Source organism: Vigna umbellata, chromosome 7, assembly GCF_029865625.1.
Source record: "Vigna umbellata cultivar VRB3 chromosome 7, Vumbellata_1.0, whole genome shotgun sequence".
In the NCBI taxonomy this organism is placed as follows: Eukaryota; Viridiplantae; Streptophyta; class Magnoliopsida; order Fabales; family Fabaceae; genus Vigna; species Vigna umbellata.
This window is the reverse complement of record NC_142171.1, coordinates 32651379-32676318: the sequence shown is the minus strand read 5'-3', so window position 1 is coordinate 32676318 and position 24940 is coordinate 32651379. Positions and strand designations below refer to the sequence as shown.

Below are 24940 nucleotides of genomic sequence, written 5' to 3'. Positions count from 1 at the left end.
TAGAGACCTTCATCACGGTAAAAATAAAACTTGAATGCTTAATGAAACTCTATTGTCATTACTCTATACCTTTTCATTTTTTTAGAGTCCTTTGCTAGAGGTTCTCGATTAGCTTTCTCTAGCCTCCTTTCTTAGAATAGGCCTAACTAGTCTAAAAATAAATAACACCATATCATCTTAGACACAAGACCGAACCATTTTTACATTTGTCTGTCGTTGATCCAAGCTAGTCGGTCTTCATGGAGCGCAAGACGTCATCTTACATTGGTTTTCATCTTACATTGGTTGAAACAATGTTTCCTAATGCGTTTATAATGTTTCCTAATGTGTTTATAAGGCAAAGTTGTATGGAAATAAATAACTAATGACTGGCAACAACTTTCAATGCTTGCTCGATGAGAGCTGGTGAAGACTTGGTGCATTTTACAGTCATGCTACAATTGTGCCATTTCTCACATCGGACAGATCAAATGCTCCTCGTAGGCTTATAAACGTGATCTTCATTTCATGGAATGGATGATGTTGTTAGTTGCATTAAAGATCTCATTGTTGATTAAGTTGAACATAACAAAGGTTATGGAGCATTTCTAGAAGCTAGCTTCTATGCTTAATGTCTTAAGTTCCTCATAGACTTTAGGGTTTAGGGTTGAGGAAAAATAAACAAGAATTTATATAACTAGCCTTTATGACGAACTACTAAATTATACAACATTGGACTTTAGTAACGAAATAACCTCAAACTTGGCTTGAGACCATGCCATGAAGAAGGAACGAGATAATGCATTGGAAACTAAGTTATCTTTTCCCAATTTATACTCAATAATAAAGTCATAACCAAGTAACTTGTGCAACCATGCTTATTGCTCCTGCACTCCAAGCCCTTCACACTACACCTCCAAATTTTTGAAAAATGCCTTAATTACCCTATAATTAAACAACTTTTAATATTTAAAGAAACGAAAAAATTATGAATGGTCAAAGATTCCTTTTTTATTTACAACATTGTCAGTGTGCATTGATATTCTCATATCTCATCTCCATTCTCGCGCTTCCCACTACTTTGTTCTTCCTATCTTCTTCTCTTTGCATTGTAGCACACACAACACACATCACTGCAGCCACATCGTCTTCATTTGGCATTGTCTTGTATTCCATACTCCTTCTTGAAGGTGGGTACATAATTGAATCTCATTCTCTCTTTTGATCCTCGCTTTGTTTGGTTGTTTTCGTTTGCGACTTTTGTTGCATGGTTGCAGGCACACACAAGGAGCTTCATCTTCTTCCTTTGGAGCTTCGTCTTCATCTTTGTCTTGTTCCTGCAGCCACACCATTTTTTACTTTCACTACCAAAAAGGTTCGTGTTTTTTTTCAATTTCATAGCCTGATGTGATGATTGTAGAAGAAGAGAGTTATGATTTACATATTAGAAGCGGTTAGGGATGTTTTGTAATGGTTGATCTATGTTAATCGGATATGGAAAGGCGATGGGCTGAATTATATGTCTATAACCGATTCAGCCTACATCGGATGGCGACATCCGATGTAGGGTGAATGAGTTATGGACATCCGATCCAGCCTCATCGTCTTTCCATATTTGATTCGCAACTTTTTTTTTAATGATATTATGTTTTTATTTAATGTTTCGTTGTTATATTTTTGCCATTAAATTTTTTGTTTTAATTATTTTAAATGTTCTTTTTAATTATTTTAAATTTTTTATTTTTTTATAGTTTTTTCATTTTTATTTTAATTAAATTGTTATATTTGAATTATTTATTTATTTATATAAAGGTTTGAATTAATTTTATTTATTTTGAATGAAATAATTTAGTTTAATGATATAAATATTACAATTAATTAAATTTAATTTTAAATAATTAATTTCTTTTATAATTATTTCAAATATTCAATTTTTTTTAGAAATTTAAGTTATTCTGTTTGTAATAATATATTATTACATTTTATAATGAAGTATTTTAATTGATTTTAATTTAAATAAATTGTTTTGAATGATTTAATATGTTTTATTAGTCCAATTTTTTTTTAAGTTATTATGATTTTTTTAATAATATAATTGTATCTTATGATTATATAATTATTTTAATTTATTAATTCTTGTGTAAAGTTGTTAATAAAAAAATTTAGAATAGACATGGTTCGAACTTGAGGTGCATCTTCACATTGCGGAGAGAGTTCGTCATAGGGTGAAAGAGGGAGACCTACTGCTTCTGTTCGTAGAAGACGTGGAGTAGTTGAGTCTGATGTTCACGTTGAGGACCATGGAGATGCCAGGTTTGTGAAGGATATAGTTGAGGAGCATGACATCGAGCAAGAGGAGGAGCATGAGGATTTTCCTGAAGCTTGATTTCCTGGACGTCCAGTAGACGCGTTAGTACTCTCACATTACATGCACCATGTTGCTTATGAGATATGGCAGGGTCGGGTAAGTGCAAAACTTTAATTTTAATGGTTATTGTTAAGTTGAAATAAATTTTATATTAAATATTATTGTTTAGGATCGGGGAGAGATCAAGTTGATCTCCCACAAGAAGAAGTTAAACAAGCTAGGATATTGCCAAGAAGGTATTAGAGACAATGTGTATGGTTTTGGTCTAATGTCTTTGGTGGGCATCCCATATGACTACGTCGATAGGAGTCTACTGTTAGCATTTGTGGAGAGATTTCATTTCGAGACCAACAGTTTCCATCTCCCGTGGGTGAGATGTCAGTGACTTTAGATGACGTGTCATCCTTGCTGCACCTCCCAAGTTTAGGCCAGTTTTGTAATCTGAAAGAAGTAGACTTTGAAGAAAGTCAACGCGCCATTGTCGAGCTTCTAGGCGTGGATGGTGGGAGAGTTTGTGTTGAGTTACTGCAGTTCACGATGCAAAAGTCAGACTGAGCGGGCTTCGAGACATCTATGTTGAGTACTGTGAGGAGCAACAATGGGAGTACGGTGCCCGGGCATATTTGTTGCATCTAGTTGGATGCACTTCCTCCTTCCAAAGAATGACTCTTAGTATGTGGCAGGGGTTTGTAGTTAGTATTGGACCTCTACATTGTTAAAGATCCTCCCTCGGAAGTGATTCTAACCTTTTACTCTACCATTTGAGTCTTCATCATTACCTCAACAAGGTTCTTGGGCTCATACAACTTAACATATGCCTTTATTTCTTCCTTTAATTTATTCAGAAAAATGTCAGTCAAATAATCCTGCCTTATACCTTTCAAGAATCCCGCATATTGCTCAAATTGTTCAATATATCTTCGCACCTGCCTAGTTTGTCGAAGCCCAATCAAGACTTCAAAAGGGTTTTGAAGCATGGGTGGATGGAACAATTGAACAGTCGCTTCTTTGAAAGCCTGCCATGTGGGATTCGTATAGCAAGTCTCCCACCATTGGAACCAATTCAGGGCTTTTCCCTCCAAAGCCACCATAATAGCCCTTATCCTCTCCTCCTCATTGACTTCTTTCAACAGGAAATATCTCTCCAACCGGTTAGTCCAACAATAAGCATCTTCTCTTAAAAAAACATGAATATCTAGCTTCCTCCATTTTCCCTCAGTCACTCTTGAACGTCCACCTTCATTCCCTCATTCATTCTTTAGACTGCCCACACGACTTTCCTTGGGAACATAAGCATTATCCTTTGTTTGTTTATCAGAGGATGTGAAATGTTCCATCTACCTTGTCAGCCCTTTAATCATTTCCTCCAACTTTTGGATCATTCTCTGATTTTCATGTTCTTTTTCTTGCATTATGTGCTTCAATCCATCCAATCTTGCCTCCATTCTTTTATTTACCATGACTCATAGCTACCACAACACCAGGAAAGTGGCTTTGATACCAATGATAGTTACCCAGATTTATTAAAAATTGTAAAGACTTCCCAAGATAGGTTCTTAGATATTCACCCCAAAAAACCAGACAACTTTGTCAATAATGAAAAAACTATGATAATCCAAATTGTAACACTAGCCTTGGTCTTTTGAGAGGACCAGACTCTCTCGAGCCTTCCCTTTACAAAAATTCTTAAAAAAACTCTCCAAAAGAGCCCACATACAGACTATATATAGTAGTTTGTTTACATAAACCTCATAATAAGCAGTATAACTGCTTGTTATCCTTATTCTCCTAACATACACTTTTCCACAGAATCTATCAGTATGTATTATGTTGTGTATGAGTTTCTTATAATGGTGAAGATGGCTACCTGAGTATCATACATAGAAAAGAAGAAAAGAAAAATCCAGAATAGACTTACATGGTCTTGGCAACAGAAAGGAAGGTTTCCAAATAGATTTCCTTGCTATTTTCATAATAGAATGATATTATATTGGACCCTGCCCACACATAATCCCTGAAACCTGGATTGACGATTTTAATTCTCCCACATACTCTCTTTTGTTGATTATGTTAATCTATTGGCTCTTGGTCACTAGTTAGTGCATTTCCTGATTCTTATATTTGTTTTTCCTCATTTGTCCTGTTTTGTATTTTTTTTATTATAGTTATATGTTAGTTTGTAGGAGTTTGACGACTCAAATTTGATACGCTGTCATCAAAGCTATCAAGTTAATACTACTTTACAAGGCAACTTTAGTATTGCTAAGTTAGTAGTCAAGAAAGTAGATAGGGTTAAAGTAACTCTGAGTCATTTTCCAATGAATACATATTTGTTTTTCAATACTTGACTCTTATGAAGACTCTGAAAAGGGTTAGTAATGCTATGCAATACTTAAAAATAAGAACGAAAATCTACCCTAATGAATTTGATGTTCAAGAATGTTGTGAGTTTAATCGAAGAACAAATGAGAAACTTTAAAACAATTATAATGAAATAGGCTAATTCCATTATTTTTCCAAGATAGATTCATCATCGGTTATTCACAGATCATTGTTCAATTGATTATTGTTCGGGTTTCAAATTAATTAAAATACATTCTTAATTAACTTGAAGGCAATCATACAGTTAACCAAAGTAGATTCTCAATCAAATGCAAGACCTTTCTAGATTATTCACAATGAATTCAACCAAAGTTCATTCTCAATAAAATCCTATTGTGTTTAATCATGTCTATTCTTAAATCTCCTAACCAAATCAAAAGTTAATTAATCAAAGTAAATTTTCAATTAATTATAGTTGAAATTCTTACCACCAACCAAAGTACATTCTCAATAACTAACAAAAACCAGTTTAATCATATGAAAGTTCCTAAATTCAATCAAAGTAAATTCTCAATCAAACCTAGAAACCCTTGAACTCATATGATTAATATGCATAAAGATGTAAACACCTTATGATGCAAAAATTATTACTTTTAATATGATTAAGAGATGAAAGACATAAAAGAAGAATAACTAAAATCAATAATCAAAATTCATGCCCTAAAAGCTTAGACCTCTATGAATGGAGTGAAATACATGATAAAATAAAAATGAGATGAGTGGTGAATGATTGCTTCCAGTGGAGGAGTCTGATAATAAATGACTTATGATTTTTGCCTCCCTTGGATCTCTTTATATAGGCTTGATTGAAATTGGACTCTGAATACTATGTTGATAAAATATCTTATCTTATATTTTATATCTTTCAAATATTCAACATATTTAATCAATTTTTAAGAATATTTGATAGAAATTTCTTGTTGATATTTTCAAATTAAAATAATTATCTTTAAATATCAAGTGAGTTGTCTCTGAAATTCCATTTATGTCTTTCTTAATTTTCCAAAATTGTAGAAAAGCCTTGAAATTTCCTCTAATTGCACTTTAAATGAATAAAATTATAACTTCAGCTCCACAAATAAATATTAGAATATAAAACATATTTTATGCAACTAAAAATAACATTTTAAGCATTTTTAGTTTCCAAACCCGATAAATCAAATTGTCACAAATTCACTTTAAACCAACCATTTAAGCACAAAATCTCATCAAACTTTTGAATTTTAAAGTATAAATGTGGGCATAAATATGCACTCATCATAAATAAATGAGTAGTGTCACTTAAATTAATTTGTAGGAGTTTGTTAATGGTTTAGGAGTGACACTTTTACATTATATAACCTAATCAATTAAAATTATTTTCTATAATATAATAACAAAATAATAAGATAAAATAATGAATATTAATAATAAAATTAGATGCTATTTCACAATTTTTTAAAATTCATCACACTTGTAAAATCATTAAAGAACTTTCTAGTCATTTTTTTTTTCATTCTCATTATCTTAATCCAAATAGTCAGATTTTATATTATCTTTTCCTTCACTTCATTTTTCCCCCTTAATCCAACACACCTTAGTTACATTATAAATAATTATGTTAAGATGTACTTTTAAGGCTTTTGCTAAGCTTCGCTAGTGCAAAAACAACGTATAACGTCACGCGTTTAACGTCAAACCACTAAATAGTCAACGTTAAAAATGACTTGTGGCATTTTTGTAAATAAATGCAATTATTAAACGTCATTTATAATTGTAATTCGACGTAAAAAGATATAAAACGTTGAATGTTCTAGTGTTAGACGTTAAAAGGTTAGTGAATTCAATAAAAATTTGAGCGGGAGATTGAAAATTCATTCAGTTTATCTTAGCGCGCGAGACCCTCTTCTCTTCTCAAACTTTTCTCAAACGAAGTTTGACGACCATCACAGGTAATCTTTCTTTCATTTGATACAAATGCATGTTAATTAACTACTTTATGTATGATTTTCATTTGTTTTAACTGATTATTTTCGTGTTCTTGTCCTTCATAGATGCATTATGCTTTCTTTCTCACGGGTGACGACACTTTATTCCGATGAACCCACTTTTTGAAGGTTAGTTTTCGTTTTCGTTTTGAAGAACTTATTTGTTGAACTTGTTTTGAACTTGTTTATGGTTGTTGTTTGGTTGAACTTGTTTGTCATTGTTGTTTGGTTGAACTTGTTTGTTGTTGTTTGATTGAACTTGTTTGTTGTTGGTTATTGTTATTTGTTGTTGATCAAAGTTTATGCTTTATAAAATACCAAAAACTTGAAATTTGTTGTTTTTCTACTTTTCAGATCTCAGATAAAAAAAATGATTAACATCGAATATTGACAAAATTTGACGTTAAGTTAACGTTGTATATTGACAAAATTCGACGTCAATTTAACGTCTCCTAATAAGACGTCGTTTGCAAATTCGCTCTTAAAAATCCAAAATATTTGACGTTGTATGCTATTTTTGTACTAGTGCTTATGTTTATCATTAGAGGTGATAAATATAGGTATCAAGTATTTACATCCAACTAAAATTAAAATATATATATATATATATATATAGATATATATATATATATATATATATATATATATATATATAGATATATAGATATATATATATATAGATATATAGATATATAGATATATAGATATATAGATATATAGATATATAGATATATAGATATATAGATATAGATATATAGATATATAGATATATAGATATATAGATATATAGATATATAGATATATAGATATATAGATATATAGATATATAGATATATAGATATATAGATATATAGATATATAGATATCAGTTTAAAGTGCAATAAAAGCTTTTAGTTGGTTTTAGAAGTCACAATAACAAATTGACATGCTTTGGTAGGTCCTCCGTATACCTTATGATTGGATTGAGAATTTCATAATTTTTTAAACCTTAAATTTAAATTTATCTAATTTGAATTGATCTAATTTCAAATTGTTTAACTTTTTTTAAAATGTTTTATTTGATCAAGACAATTCAAATTAGTGAATTTTAACTTTTTCTTAGATAAAGTATGTCTATTACCATCAAATATAAAAAATTGAATATTAAATCATTGTTAAAAATTAAAAAATATAAAAAATTGATTATTTTTATAGTTGGTCTTAGTTAGTGTTATTTTTCGGTCAAAGTTCATCAATTTTTTTAACTGAGCAAAACTTTTCTCGATTGGCATTAACCGATATTGTTTTCACTTAAAGCCAAATACAATTATTTAAACTAATATCGATCAAGGTTATTTTTACGATGATATTTGAAAGTCTTTTGCCAAGTTTTTCTTATCTGTGTTGATTGGAAAAAATTTTCGATTGATAATGATAAAATATTCCTAACTAATTTTGGTAGAAAGTTTTCCAATAACGTTAAAAAATAATTCAACAAACTAGTGACAGAAATAACATTTCTATTGGTGATAAAAAAATGTTAAATATTGCCAAAAAGATAATCATGATAAATATCAATTGAAAAAAGCCCATTCACATTGTTTCAGTAATGGGTTGAGGTCCCTTACTCAAAACATTCCAAGTTTTTCTGAAAACTAGATGGATTTTCTAGTGGTCCTCCATCATCCAAGTTACGTTGTTTGCTCTCCCTCCTTCTCGTCAGTCGTGTGGGTGAATACTTGTCAAACGCACTCTAATGCTCAAGTCAATAATATAACCGATCAGTTAGCACAATAAGTGATGTATATGATGTGCATAATGATGATAAAGTCATACTTGAGACCTTTATTTATACTAGTTGTGATGGGTCTTTACCTTTACCACTGATAATCTAACCATATTGTTAAGTTATATGGGCATGACTTAGGCTTGAGTGAACAACTCGGGTGGACAGTCTAGAAGGACGACATGGATGGATGGTTGGAAGGACGACTTAGGTGGACGACCTAGAAGGATGACTGGGTGGATGACCTAGGTGTACGGCCTGAGAGAATGACCTGTGTGGACGACCTGAAAGGACGACCTAGAAGGACAAGCTGGGTGGACGGGATGGGTGTTCGATCTGGGTGATCGGTCTGGGTGGATGACTTGAAAGGATGGCCTGGGAGGACGGTCTAAGAGGACGACCTAAGAGGATGACCTGAAAGAATGGCCGAGAAGACAACCTGAGAGAACGACCTAAATGGACAACCGAGATGAGCAACCTAAGTATTCGACTTAGGTGGTGCTTAATCCCAAAAACAGATAGTACATTACACACAAGTGTAACAAACCATACTATACACACATGTTAAAGAAAATAGTTTTTCGACATAGAAAAATCTAACTAATATTGAAAAAAATAATGGTCTAAGAAAATATTTTAACAACTAAAATCACAAAAATAACATCTATTAACTTCAATAATAAAAAAAATCTAAGTCAACGTCAATCGAAAAATTATCTTTTTAATGATGTCTCAATCTTAGTTAGGTTGATGTCCAAAACCAAAATCCAAGAAAAAAAATACAAATTTAAGAATATAGAAATTTTAAATTTTTACTTTTTAGGCAAAATTTTAAATTAACTGATATTAAAAATCCAATTACTCTAATAAAATTCTACTATTTTAATTTCTTATAAATTATCTCATAAATATATTTTACCATAAAACATTTCAAATTATCAAAACTAAATAAATTGTCCTATTAAAATTTTCTATCCAGATACAATAAAATTAACAACTGAGAGAAGTTTGAATAACAAATCTAAGATATAACTTGAGAGTGGGCTGGACTATCGTGGGTGGTCCACTTCGAAAAGAAGAACTGAATTAGGGTTTTAAGGAAAGAACGTTGCTGAGGGGTTATTTAACAATCGTCTGGCTTGAGACTTACATATTTACTCTGTTTGGCGGCACACATCGTGTAATTCTAACTTACAGATAAGCATACTGAGTGGGAAGCAATGGATTCGTTCTCAAATCCATCGTCTGGGTCGTCCCAGCAGTTATCTGCGCAGGATATCAGAAAGCAATTGAAGAATCAACTGGCCTTGGAGTATGCTCAACAATTTCTTGAGGTATCTACTTTCGCCTTTTAACTGCTTATATGGATTTCATTGCACGATTCTCAGCCCTCATACTGTTCATGGGATTGGCTTTGTTAAAATAGCGGAAAGCACTGTGGCCAAACGCGTAATAATCTGACTCATAAGCTAATAGTCAGATTCGTTTACAATGAAAACAGTTTGAGTGTGAGGAGAATAGGAAGGACGGTGTGAGAAAGGAGAAAGAAATGTGTCAGGAAAGAGTAAACAAAATGTGCATATGGTTGAGAGAATTGGTCCGGTGTGGGGATTAGAAGATTGACATAAGAATTCAGGAGTGTATAAGTGGCATAGGCTATGAAAGGCACAGACTCTGGATCTCTTCGTATTCTTCTTTTTTTTTTTTTATCATTTGTTGTGTTCTAGCATGCGTTTCTGTTTGTTAAGCAGTGTTTTCTCATGTAAAGAATGTTTCTTTCTCGAGTTCTATACTTACTTTTAGTATTAATGCCAGCTCCTATTATAAAGCAAGTAACACGACCGCTTTAATAAAAAACCAAATTATAGTTTTTATCAGTTCAATTTGGCTAGTGTTAAAAGTTTGGTCTTTATATATCTTTCAACCTTACTATAGAGGAACAACAACAAAAGAAACATGTAAGAAGCCAATTGTGAAAAATTCAATTATGTAGGTCAATAACATGCAATTGATTGTGAAATTTCAGTTAATGCAGATCGATTATGGTTTTCTCATTTCGCAGAAAGATGCAATTGCATTTAGTGATTGATGGGTTTCTTGTTCATGAGTCGTTTTTTTAATAAACATCGGAGAATTGATGCTTTAAATTATTCGTGCAATTGATTTGTCCTATCTATTCATGGTTTGCCTCTGCCAATTGCAAATTCTTGGAAATATATTCTAGATTGGCAATGGTAAGGGATTTCCCTTTATTGTTAACAGGGCTAGAATAAGGTTTCTTTTTAGTCAATTCAGTTTATTATTTATTATTTATGGTTAACAAAGCCCTTAGTATTGGTGAGATGGTTTAGTGACATGGTTGAAGGTTGAATCACTAGTGCATAGTCCTCCATGTTCTAGGGGTTTTTAAAAGTGGTTGTTTACGAAACACTTGTATAAGCCCCATTATGAGCATTAGCTTAGTATCTAACAAGTTTTGCTATTAGAGCTTCAAAAGAAGCCTCATAGAGTTAGAGCTAGAAACACAGGTGCGAGGGACATGCTAGTCGAATCAAACAATTTTGTACATGCTTTCATTCCAAAAATTGATTGGGATTCTGATCATTGGAGTCTCCTTGTGGAGAATCTCTTGAGATAAAAGGAATATTGGATTATCAAGTTACTAAGAGCCACATGAAATATAGAGCCTACCAATAATGCAAAGGAAAGCATTAGATGAGATGAAGTTGAAGGATTTAAAGGCCATGAGCTATCTTTTCCAAGCTATTAACCAGTTTATTATGAAAACCTTCACTTAGGAAGAGACTTCCAAGTAGTTGTTGGATTCAGTGAGGTCAAATATCAAGGAAATGATAGGGTGCAACATACTCAACTTCATAGACTTTGGAGAACCTTTGAGTTATTATAGATGACGATGGGAGAGACGATCACTTACTACGTTGAATGAGTCATGGTGGTAGCCATCAACATGAGATATTGTGGAGGAGACATGACGCATGCTAAAGGTCATTGAGAAGATATTATGAACTCACTAAAAATTTGACTACATTGTGTGCTCTATTGAAGAAGCAAAGGACACTAACAAGCTTATGGTTGATGCACTTAAAAGTTCTTTGTATGTTCATGAACAAAAAATATTATGAAGACGGGAAGGAGATGAGCAAGTTTTGCAATATGCATGAGGAGAAAACAAGTAGAAGATGATGAAGTCATGTGGTAGTAAGAGGTAGTGGAGTTGCAAGAGGAAGAGGTTAAGATAGATTCCTCAATAAAGCAACAATTGAATGCTTCAAGTGTCATCAATTAAGCATTTTCAATATGAATTTTTTAAATGGGAGAAGGAAGCTCATTACATGGAACTAGGTGAAGAAGATGAAGAAGAGTTGTTGTTAGTGGTGTATGTAAAAGAAAACAATGTAAAGCAAGAGGATGTCTTGTTCCTCAATAGTGGTTGTAGAACCATATGATCGACAACAAAAAGTGGTTTGACAAGATATATGAAGGATTTTCACATTCAGGAAAGTTAGGCAATGATAAAAGCATGGCAATATGTGGCAAAGGAGATGTCAAACTTGAAGTACAAGGAAGAACATGAGTAATAAGTGATGTGCTTGAGCTACACATTAATCTACTAAGTGTTGGTCAATAACAAGAAAGGGGTGTGACTCTTAATTCAAAATGGAGAATGTTGAGTTACCATCAAGTGAAGGGTCTTATTTATCCACACCTATGTTGATAAATAGGATGTTCTATGTTGTATCTTCTACTATCTTGTCAAATTGTTTCTAAGTAAATTCACTAGAACTTACTTATTTATGGCATCAAAGATATAGACGTTTGAGTTGCAAAGAGATTAGAACATTACAAAATGAGAAGATGGTAAAAGGTTGCCTTAATTTCAGCCTTCTACAAAAGTTTGCACCAATTGTCTAGTTGGAAAGCAAACAAGATAATCAATGTCAAAGAAAAGTGGTTGGAGAGCTTCTCTACATCTTGAGTTGGAACATACAAAATTGCAAGGTCCTATTTCACCTATTTCCAACATGGGAAAAGATGCATTCTCAATTTCATTAATGATTTCAATTGTAAGATATGGATTTATTTCTTAAAGGGCAAGTCATAAATCTTCGTCATGTTTTAAGTGTTTCAAGAAGGTTATGGAGAATGAAACCAATTTATCGCTATGTTGTCTACAAATTGATCAAGGTGGAGAGTTCAACGAGTTTTGCAAGAAGAACGAAACTAAAAGGAATCTCATTGTGGCATATACACCCCTAACAAAATGAGGTTGCAGATGATTATGAACATGATGAGGAGCGTACTTTAAAATAAAGACATTTGTCGAAGTGTGTTTATTGGCGTAAATAAAGAACCAAGAGCCTATTGCATGAATAATCCCATCTCCAAAAAGATTGTAATTAGTAGGAACATAATTTTTGAAGAAGCAGGCTTGGATTGGAAATGGATGTAGAAAATGTTAAACTTGATGTGCTTGTTCAGGAAGTAGGGAAGAATATGTGCAACTTACACTAGAAGAAGTTGAAGTGGAGCTTGAGGAAGAAAATGGATTATCTGTAGTTGCAAGTGAGAGCTCAAGAAGTACACCCTTATTTACAAGAGATGAAGAGCAATAGCTTATTTGGATGGAGAACCAAACAAATTGCCTTTATTTGGATGCATAATGGAGTAAGTGGAGAAGGTCTTTTGGAAACCAAAGATGAAATGATAAACATTGCATTGTTCATGAATAGTGAAGCTCCTCGATAACACTATCCAATTGGAGGAGGAGGGCAATGAAGGAAAATATTGATGCAATAGAAAGAAATCAAGTATGGGAGTCACAAACCTATCTATAGGAATAAATAAGATTAGGGTCAAATGGGTTTTCTAAACAAAATTGAATAGAAAAGGTGAGGTGGTCAAGTGCAAAGCTTGGTTTGTAGCTAAAGGGTATGTGGAATAGTTTGATGTTGATTTCAATGAAGTTTATGCACATGTGGCAAAATGTGATACCATTTGAAGCTAAATCAGAGTTCTAAGAAGTAGCCAACGGTCATACTATCAACCACATAATGGAATATATGGTAGTAGCTTACTGTACGACTTAAGGCATCAAGTTAAGACGAATTCTTGAAAAACATAGACTAAAGACAAAGGTGTTACAATCTTTTGTGACAACTATTCTACTATCAAACTTTCTGAAAGTCATGTCTTCCATGGGTGAAATAAGCATATTGAGGTCTAGTTCCATCTATTACGTAACCTTAATAGTGATGACAAGGTGAAGTTGGTATGTTGTAATTCTTTATATCAAGGGGCAAACGTAATGACTAAACCACGATTAAACCACTCAAGCTAGATACATTCGTGAGACTGAGGGAGCTATGAGGAGTTTTCTAGGTTCCTAGCTTAAACTGATTATACCATGATAAAATGTTAGGATAAGGATTATTATTGTGAGGTTTTTTCGAGGGGAGACACTAGGGAGATATAATCGAAATGAGCTGTGAACAAGCTTATATAAGAGACTAATACAATACTTTCAATCCAAAACCTTAAGGTAATGGGTTTATGGGTCTTTCTATTTATATATTATTCATCTTACTCATTTTTAACCAATGTGGGACTTCATCTCACCTTGAATTCCTAACAATCTCCCTCTCAAGTGTGAGTCTATCCTCATTGGAGCACCTCCCTCTCAAGCGAGTATCTTAATGGTAACCTTTTATTTGTACCACCATTCTACAATAGGACATGCTTTCTTGAAGTGGAAGACTTTTTATACAAGGAACTGTTATACTACCAAACTTTCTGCGAGTCATGTCTTTCATGTGTGAAATAAGCATATTGAGGTCTAGTTCCATCTCTTAGTAACCTCATAAGTGATGACAAGGTGAGGCTGGTACATTGTAATTCTTTTAATCAAGGGAGCAGACATAATGACTAAACCACTCAAGCTATTCGTGAGATTGAGGGAGCTACGGGGAGTTTGGTAGGTTCCTAACTTAAACTGATTATACCATAATAGGATTTGTTAGGATAAGGATTCTTATTGTGAGGTAGGCACTGAGAAGATGTGGTACCAATGAGTTGTGAACAGGTCTATATAAGAGACTAGGACACTACCTTTTAGTCCAAAGCTATGGATTTATGGGTTTACTATTTATCTTACTTATTTTTAATTAATGTGGGACTTCAACTCACTTTGAATTTCTAACACTTATTAGTCAATTCAGTTTGTTATTTACTGTTAATAAAGCCCTGAATATTAGGGACATGGTCGTAGGTTGAATCACTAGTGCTTAGTCCTCCACTTTCTAGTAATTTAGGAGTTTTTAAACGTTGTTGCTTAATCTTCTCCCCCTAGTTATAAAAGGCTTATGTGAGCCCCAGTATGTTAATAAAGAATGTGTACTTCTCTGCAATTTCTGTGAGCATTATTTTAGTAAATTTTAGTACTCTTTTGTTTAGTGTCTTTTGTTTAGTGCGTAAATTTTAGTACTCTTTTGTTTAGTGTCTTTTGATTTCCGCAGTTGTACTCATCTTCCACATCGCCATTTATTTTGCAGACAGTGGGAAGAAAGTGTTTTGAGAAGTGTATCACGAAACCAGGTTCAAGTCTTGGTGGAAGTGAAAGCAGTTGCATCTCTAGGTGCGTAGATCGATATATTGAAGCCACCGGCATAATTAGCAAAGCGTTATTTACTTCGCAATGAATCGGACAACTTTCTCAGTTTAATTTCTCCCAACATTTTGATTACCAATTTATAGGCGTTGGAGATTACGTGTCTCCGGGTTCTTTTCATGCATTTTAATATTATATTATAAAACTAAGGCATGTATGACTCGTGAAGTTCAGGCTTATTTTCAAATCTGTTTTCTTAATAATTGTGTATATTATATTTATTTCATCGCATGAAGTTGTCCGGTAACTAAAATAAGTTTTAAAAGAGTTAAAACATAGCATTTTGGAGAAAATAAGATGGATTTGTCTCTTGGATTTCGGTTCCACCTCCCAAAGTTGTGGTTGATTCGTAAACTGGGTGATGATTTGTTGGATTGTTTAATTGGTATTTCTTTTATTTCTTACCCTTAAAATTCAATTATAAATATAGTGGTAGTTAAAACTAGTTACTATCTGAACTTGAAAACTTCGAAGTGCTATGAATATAACGTTGTTAGCCCTCTTTGACATAAGTGGCTGTCAGTATTTTTTAGAGTCCCTAAACCCTAGAATTTAATTTAAGCTATCAAAAGAGTGATTTTTGTGTTTGAACCGTATTGAAGTCTGACTTTACATATTTCTTCTTTCTCGTATTAGATCTTCTAAATATGAAACTATAGATGATCAACTCTCGAAGTACTTTTTATGATATCTATCTTGGTATCTAGTATATTGCTCTACGTTTAGCGTGAAACCTATAAGTGACCACATATAAAACATATGCATGACCACATATAACACATCTGGTCTATTCTTAGCATCTAGAAGTATATAGGAAAACTGGTCTATTCTTAGCATCTAGAAGTATATAGGAAAACTGGTCTATTCTTAGCATCTAGAAGTATATAGGAAAACTGGTCTATTCTTAGCATCTAGAAGTATATAGGAAAACTGATTAGATAGGAAAATCGATTGGATTACAACTTAAGATTAGTTTCTATTTAATCTTAAACTATAGGATAAATGATGTGTTCATTTCACAATCAAGCATAAATCAATTAACCATTTCAAGTGATTAGTTAATCTCACAATCAAACATAAATTAATTAACCACTTTAAATCAAATAAAAACTGTATAAATGAAAGTGTCATCGAATATTAGAGTTTAAATGTGTTACATCATGCTCCAACATCTTTTAATCTTCTAAAGATGTGTCTTTGAATTACAAGGATATATATGAGAAGATTCATTATAGTTTTTCTCTAGAATCACTCTAAGAAAGCCTAGATCAAAGTTTCTCTCTCTCTCATTTTTCACCTTCCTTGAATCTGTCTAAGAAGCTTGTATTTATAGACATTCACATCATGGCTCAAATGGTGGTTCACGGCTTCAGTGTTGAGGTTTTATTTCTTAGTGGGTTTTCTCTATAACTCAAGTTATGAAGTTTTGGGCTAGAGCTACCTACAATTGCTTAATAAATGAAGTACTTTCTCATTGCTCAAGCTTCAATTCGTGGCTTGAGCAAACTTTCTTGAGTGGGTTTTCTCTATGGCTTAAGTCCTCAGCTTGTGCTATAGTTGTGACAAGGTAAATTCATCAAAAAGTGTTGAATTTATTCTATTTTTTTGTCAATTCACAAAATAACTCCTTGGATTCATATGCTCTTGCAAAACAAGTGAAATTAGAAAAAAAGAACATATTTTATACACAATCAAAACAAGACAAGTGTTAATTTGACAATGAAAATTACTAATTTGAAGCACTTATCAATGAGTTGGGAAGACATGGAGAGGAAGTTTTCTAGCTAGATTCTTTCCTCTATCTAAGAATATCAATGTGAATGCATTGCAACCTTTTCTCAAGGACTAAATGAACACATCTGTGAAGCTTGGTTAAGATACAAGGCTTTACTCAAGAAATGTCCCTACCATGGAATTGATGAAGTAGCTCAACTTAACATGTTTTACAGTGGATTAAGGCCACAAACCAAAATGTTGTTGGACGCATGGTGCAATGAGGATGAAGAGGACTACAATTATCACTGAATCACTAGCCATTAGTGCTTATCAAACACAATATGACAAAAATCAACCTTCCAAGAGAGGAATATTGGAGCTAGGAACGCAAGATGCTATATTAGCACAAAACAAACTCATTTCTCAGCAACTAGAAGAGTTAAAGAAACAAATGGAAACGCCGCAACTCGAGCCGAAAACTGACAGCTCAACGCAATAGTTAATGAAATGTGATTTTTGTGTAGGTGAACATCAGAATGACCACTACTCTGCTGTTGAATATGTGAGAGAAGGGGAATTACACTACATCAATAACAACAGAAGGTCAAACAACTATTCCAACAACTGAAGGTCAAATCAAAGTCAATATCAAAGTTGGAGGCAAGATGATGGTTCAACCAACAAGTAATCTATACAATTAAATTACTAATGATAGCAGCCTCAACAACCAGATAGAATATCGAAAATTGAGGATGCAGTGACACAATTCATCCAAGTTTCACTTAGAAACTTGGAAGTGTAGGTTGGACAACTAGCACAACAGTTAACAGAACAACAATAAGCTAAGCTTATTGCCAATACCACAATCAATCTGAAGCAACAATGCAAAACCATCATAACTAGGCGAGGACCTGTCATAGGTAAGGGAATTGATGATGACTTGAGTGTTGAGAAAAAGGGTGAGGAAATTGAAAAAGAAGAGCTGAGACAAAAAGAGAAAGAGAGTGAATCTAAGTATTAAGAATTAAAAGAAGAGAAAGAGAGTGATATTGACTGTGAAAGTTTGAGAGAAGAAAAAAAGGTTGAGTGTGTGCAAAAATCTGGGAAAAAGAGAGACAAGTATTATGTAGAAAAAGAAAAAGAGAGTATTCGAAAAGAAGAAAGAGTGAGTGAAAAAGAAAAAGAGAGAAAGAGAGATCAAGAGAGAATACAAAGAGAGAGAGAGAGAGATTAATAATAAGAAAGCATTCAAGGATGATAACTCTATCACTCGTTTACCATATCCACATGTACCAACCAGAAAAGACAAAGAAAGATAATTCAAGAGGTTCTTGGATATGATAAAAAAAAGTTGCAAATCAACATAACTTTCACAGAAGCTATAGAGCAAGTGCCTACATATGCAAAGTTCATGAAAAACTTGTTGACCAATAAAAGGAGAATCTTAAAAGAAGAGATTGTGGAGTTAGAGGCTAGATGTAGTGCAATCATTCAAAATCCTCTACCATAGAAAACAATTGATCTAGGTAGCTTCACACTCCTGTGACAATAGGATAATTAAAGGGTGGAAAAGCTTTGTTAGACCTTGGAGCAAACATCAACCTCATTGTCTATGATAAAAAAGATTGGTGATGTGGAGGTCCTACCTACAAGGATGACGTTGCAACTAGTTGATAGATCAATTAAACATCCTTGTGGAATTGTAGAAGACTTGCTAGTGAAAGTAGATAAGTTCTACTTCCCTCTAGATTTCTTGATTATGGATATAGAGGAAGACATAGAAGTGCCTTTGATACTTGGCAGACCATTCATGAAGACTGCCAAAGTAATCATTAATGTAGAAAATGACAAGTTAAAGGTCAGAGAGTGCAAGGTGACAATGTGAACTTTGATGTTTTTGAAGCTCTAAAATATCTAATTGAGCAAAAATATTACTTTAGAATTGATATATTGGATAGGATTTGCATGGATGTTAGAAGTTCATTTTCTCCAGCAGATCCTTTGTAAAAAGCATTAATGAACATTGAAGTAGGAGGAGATGCTGGAGAAGGTGAAGAAATGAAACAAATGATTATACAACTTGACAGTACAATTGACCTATAAGAAGAACTTGTCTTTTTGGTGTCTTACTTACAGGAAAATGCCATTTATACTACAAAATGCTCTAGCCACATTTTAAAGGAGTATGCTAGCAATATTTATTGATTTGATTGAAAAGAGCATAAAGGTATTAATTGATGACATTTTTGTCTATGGTAATTCATTTGATGCATGCTTAAACAACCTCAATATTATGCTAAAAAGATGTATACAAACCAATTTAGTGTTGAATTGGGAGAAATGTCATTTTATGGTTAAGGAATGAATTGTTTTAGGACATAAAATTTCAGAAAGAGGAATTGAAGTTGCCATGTCAAAGTGGAGGTTATCTTAAAATTACCTCCACCTGTTAATGTAAGAAGGATAAGAAGTTTCTTATGTCATGTAGGATTTTATAGAAGATTCATCAAAGATTTTCCTAAAGTTGCTAAACCTCTTAGCAATGCTGGCCATGGACAATAAATTTTATTTTAACTAAGAATGTGTCACAGCTTTTGAGCAGTTAAAACGAAAGTTGAACTCTACACTTGTTAGCACACCACCTGATTGGAATATTGGATTTGAAATGACGTGTAATGTTGTAACAATCCGATTTCAGAGATGTTTCGGGTTATTAAAAACTGAAAAAATTTAAAATTTATCATAGCATGGAAACATACTTAAAAAAAAGTCTTATCCAATTACATTATTTCGAGTAATAAAATAACGAATGAAATACTCTAATTATATTGTCTTAACTTGTAAAATAATTTTAATTGAATCCCAAGGTTTTTTCACATCCTCTCTCGAGTCTATCATGCCTCTGGAACATCTGCAATATCATTTGCTCACGTATAACACATTATACGATCATCACCGATAATTTCATTCACAAACACACAAACATAAACATGTATGAGGTAAGCTACTGATAAAATAATCATAACAACAAGATACCTACATACTGATTATATAAACCATAATCAATATAACATCCCAAAATATAGTATTTAACTATATAATAGTCATTACAAATTTAATAAAATAGATCAGTTATAAACAAGAGTATAAAGTAAGATTTACAATCATCCAAAATAACCATAAATTTAAAACTATAAAATATAGTTGTGTCAAAAGTATATACAAGAAGCTAGTTTAAAAAGATATAACTAAAGATCTGCAACTCCTCCGTCAAGATCTTGTTCCACATTGATATCATCATCCTCTGTTCACACCCACCGGATGATCATAGTCACATTAGAATAAGAAAACATACAACCAGCACAAACAATAGGGTGAGCTACATTCAAAGACAATTCATATAGTACATTTTTCTATCAAACATCGTACTTAAATCACATAGATCAATTAACTCAAACATCCTAAAACATGCCAAGACATAGATTAAACTATTCAGATTTAGAATGATTGATGAGGTATGAAGGGTTGTGCACTTGTGGTGGCCTCTACTGCTTTGCAAAGTCATTACCAATAGGTTTCACCCTACCACACTCACAAGGTTAGTCTATTCCACGTCTTGGATCATACTGGAAGCACCCAGGACTAAAACCTCCTGCTACTCTCACCACATGTGTCACTCTTCTCTACTTGAGAACGAAAGACCATTAGAGTGTTAGGATAACCCCCAAGACTAAGCTACCTGCATTCATTCTATCAATACTTGAAACTACACACATGAATTCCATCTTGGAACTCATCTCACAACTTTGAATTCATTTGAAACCATATTAATATATTCCTTCACTTTCACATTGAATAACACCATTTAAAAACATTAATCATATTGTTGTTTTCCCTACTTACCCCATTTTGGGCGCTCAGGTGCTATAAAAAAAATTTAACCCTTTTAAACTTGTTTTTCCCACTTACCCCACAACTTCTAAAGATCCTTAGGACCCTCCAAACCCTGAGAAAATTCTGAAACCACTGTTATAACTCAAATTAACTCGTTGAAACTCAAAATCACTCCTATAAGCTAACCAAACTCAATTATACACTTTCTAACCCCCATATCAGTTTACTAACTGCATAACTAAGTCTAAAAACACTAGATAGCATACCCCAACAACTCTAATTACTCCTATCCCTTTTATTTCAAATTCTCACCATGCAAAACCTCAAAATTTACCAAAAGTGAATAAGAACTCACTCTAAGTTGACTTCAACAGGTTTATACTTGATTTCTCTCATTTAAGTTCTTAGACAAGTCATAATAGTTCTTATAACAACTTCCTAACTGCCCAAACCAGTCCCTACCGCTTATGTCCAATTCTCACTACTTAAAACATGCTTTTTTTCACAATAAAATACTACAAAACTTCAACAATGACCCCTTTCTTTGTTCCATAACAATTTTCCCTTAAAATAACACTTTTACTAAGTCCAAAATGACCATATAACAATACTAAATAAGTTCCTCCATCACTCTAACACCTACCTCTAAAAATCACCCATCAAAACCCTTATGTTTAACTTTAAACCTAAACAATTGACTTATCTTTACCTCAACCACTTTGCATTTAGTTTCAAACACCAAAACAACTTCATCACACCCATCCAAGACAATTTTAAGCATCATAAAGACAACATTCCAAACATACCAACATCATACTATGAAAATCATCAATTAAACATATCTATCATACACTCAAACATAATAATTTCTCAATTAATTTATTAATCATAGAGATACAATTTTTATAGTACAAGCATAAACTAAAGCAAGGTTCTAGCTTCCCTTACCTCACAAGAAACTGCCCGACTCTAAAATGTCTCCCCGATTACTTGAAATGTAAGGAATTCTGAGGCGAACCTACAAAACACCAAATTGGAAGCGAACAGGGTCCTTAGAACTCTAGATTAACCAAGAATGAGTAAGAGAAGCATGATCACACATGCAACGACCCTTATGTCTTCTAAAAACATATTACAAACGAGAGAGGAAAAGGAGTCGAAACTTACTTGCTCTATAACAAAAATTGATCAACTAGAAATGTAAACCTTGTCCCCATGATCGATTGGGCACTTCCTGATCCTCAAAGAGATTACTAATGAGTTAAAACTCTTAGAGAGAAGTGAGAGGAAACAAAGAGAGAGAGTTTTAGAGAGATAAACAATGTTTTAAGTAATGAGACGCATTTAAGAAATTCTATTTATATTATTCAATTATTTTAAAATAAAATAATCGATCTCATTATTTTAAAACATCTATCAACTCTAATACTTTATTTTCTAGGTTCTTACAATCAAACACACAACAAGATACATACCTTTTTATTAGATCAACCATAATTCAACACACAACAAGATACATACCTTCTGATTATATCAACCATAATCAAACACACAACAAGATATATACCTTCTTATTATATCAATCATAATCAAACACCCCATACATGGAAGTAATAACAATAAGATTCCTTATCTTCTAACATAAACAATTCAAACATAATAAATTACTCGATCCTCGATCTTTAACCATTAATGTCATCTCCAAGATCTCACACTTAGACCCTTGGTCTATCTACCCATTAACACCTATGCTAACTACTTATTATAACCATTATAGTAACATTGTTATCAACATAGCAACACCTGGAGCATCTCAAGTACCATGATCATCATCATAGATACACTACCATCATGACTATCCCAGTCATGAACAATACCATGAGCATCATCGTACCATAACACGATAGTGGAAGGCTTAATACCCGAACAACCCTTCCAATGCACATAAGGCAAAACAAAGCACCTATCCACATATAGAACCAAGATTTACGAGGTACACCAAGTAGACTTATTCTCCACTCTCATGCTCATCAATCACATACTGAGGTACATCCCAACACTCATTCATGCTCCACTCTCAACCACAAGCAAACTGACCCTAAACATAACCACTAACCTCAATCTCTGATTATCATCATGTTCCACAACTCCTTAGGCTTGGTCCACGTCCATTCTTCATCAAATTCGCCATTTTTCACCAAAATGCATTGTGATAATAAATTATCACTTAAGATAATCGATTATCCTAGTGAAATTTACACAGAAACATCACGCAAGAAGGGATAATCGATTATCATCCCAGATAATCGATTATTCCCGAAATCACACGCAAAATAATCGATTATAATTAATGATAATCGATTATAGCCGATTCGAAACACATCTTGGACATGATTCAAGCATTCAAACATACATACATCAACTCTAAATCACGTAGAAACATACTTAACGCATCACACATGCATTGAAACATCACATACCCATGTAACATACTCAAACACATATAATACATCACTGAAATATTGTGAATGAGAATTCCAAGGAGGAAGTCGCTTGTGAGTGGTTTACGGGAATTAGTATAAATTGTAAGAAGCTAATATGAAGGTTTTCCTAACACTCTAATGATCATTCATGCTCAATTAGAGAGTGATGAGTCATGTCGTGAGAGTAGCAGGAGGTCCTAGCCTGAGGGCCTTTCTTCATGGTGACAAATGACGTTTTTAAGGTTAACCTTGTGTAGCAGCTTTGAGTAGGTCAGTTGTTCCACCACACAGGTGCAAAACCTTCCATGGCTCGACGTTTATACTATATAACAAAGGGTTTGACCAAGTCTGAGTCAGTAATTATAAATGGAAACGATGTTCTGCTTATTGTGTGTTTGAAATTGTATGTTACAATTACCTTTATATTAATAATTGTTTTATAGTTAGCTTACCCTTCTTGTATGTTTCTTGGTTGTTTGTTCTATGTGTTATTCTCTTGGCGTTGATCATCTGGTAGGTGTGAGCAGAGCAAGATGATGTGACGGTAGATCAAGCTTTAGGCGGCAAGATGGGTGTGAGTAGTAGTTGTAGTATTTTATTTCCTTAGTGTTTATATTTTCTTGTGTTTTTTGTGACACTATTTTTGTACATAGTTTTGATACTTGTACTTGTTGCATATAAAGTTAGTTTTATGGTTATTTGGGATGATTGTAGAAATGACTTTATATTTCTTTTCCAGCTTATAAATTGATCTATCTTATTGACTATGTGATGTTTCCTTTATGGTTTCAATACTGTATTTGGGATGTTACATTTTTTAGTATCAAAGTAGTTCTTTCTTTAGGAATCCTGTAGGTTATGAGTGTATTATGCTTGTGATGTGTACTCATAGTTATTTCTAGTTGGTCTCCTTGTTTCTTTGAGCTGGACTGATGACTTTTCTCTCTATGTAAGGAGAAGATGACACCTAGGCATCCTCCTCCTCCACCCACAAATCCTGATGCACCAAATCTTATGGGGATGATGAAATTCGTTATAGTGACAATGCAACAACAATTCTGAGTCAATCTTATTTGTTTGTCTCTAAAGGAGTTGGATGTGATCTTAGGGATGGATTGACTATTTGTCAATCACATTCTTATAGACTGTGGTGAAAAGAAGTTGTTGTTCCCCGAAGAAACAAAGTTTGAGTTGTTAGGTTTGGCAGAAGGTGAATGAGGGTTCTTGTTTTTTCATGGTATTAACACATATGGAGATTGATCAGTCTAGACGGAGCTTGGATCACTCAATTGTGAGTGATTTCTTAGATGTATTTCCAGAAGAACTACCTGGATTACCTCCTCAAAGAGAGGTTGAGTTTTCCATTGATCTAATGCCAAGTGCAGGGCCAATATCAATTGCTCCTTACAGGATGGCTTTTGCGGAGTTGATGGAGTTGAAAAAGCAGATTGAGGAGTTGCTTGAGAAGTAATTTATCCGACCGAGTCTCTCGCCGTGGGGTGCACCAATGCTGCTAGTAAAGAAGAAGGATGGTAACTCCAGGTTGTGTTGGACTACAGGTAGTTGAATAGGTTGACCATCGAGAATAAGTATTCATTGCCCATAATTGATGACTTGATGGATCAGCTGCATGGAGCTACTGTGTTCCCCAAGATAGATCTGAGGTTGGGTTACCATCAAATTCTAGTTAAAGCAGGTGAT

At 33.3% G+C, this 24940-nt stretch overlaps 1 protein-coding gene across 1 annotated transcript; it reads left to right on the top strand.

Moving 5' to 3' along the window:
* Positions 1 to 9504: 9504 nt before the first annotated feature.
* Positions 9505 to 15349, top strand: TIM13 (translocase of the inner mitochondrial membrane 13). Its single transcript, XM_047296739.2, has 2 exons — positions 9505 to 9795; positions 15031 to 15349. Exons 1-2 carry the CDS (start codon positions 9682 to 9684, stop codon positions 15175 to 15177), a joined length of 261 nt encoding a protein of 86 aa, XP_047152695.1. The 5' UTR covers positions 9505 to 9681; the 3' UTR covers positions 15178 to 15349.
* Positions 15350 to 24940: the final 9591 nt, after the last annotated feature.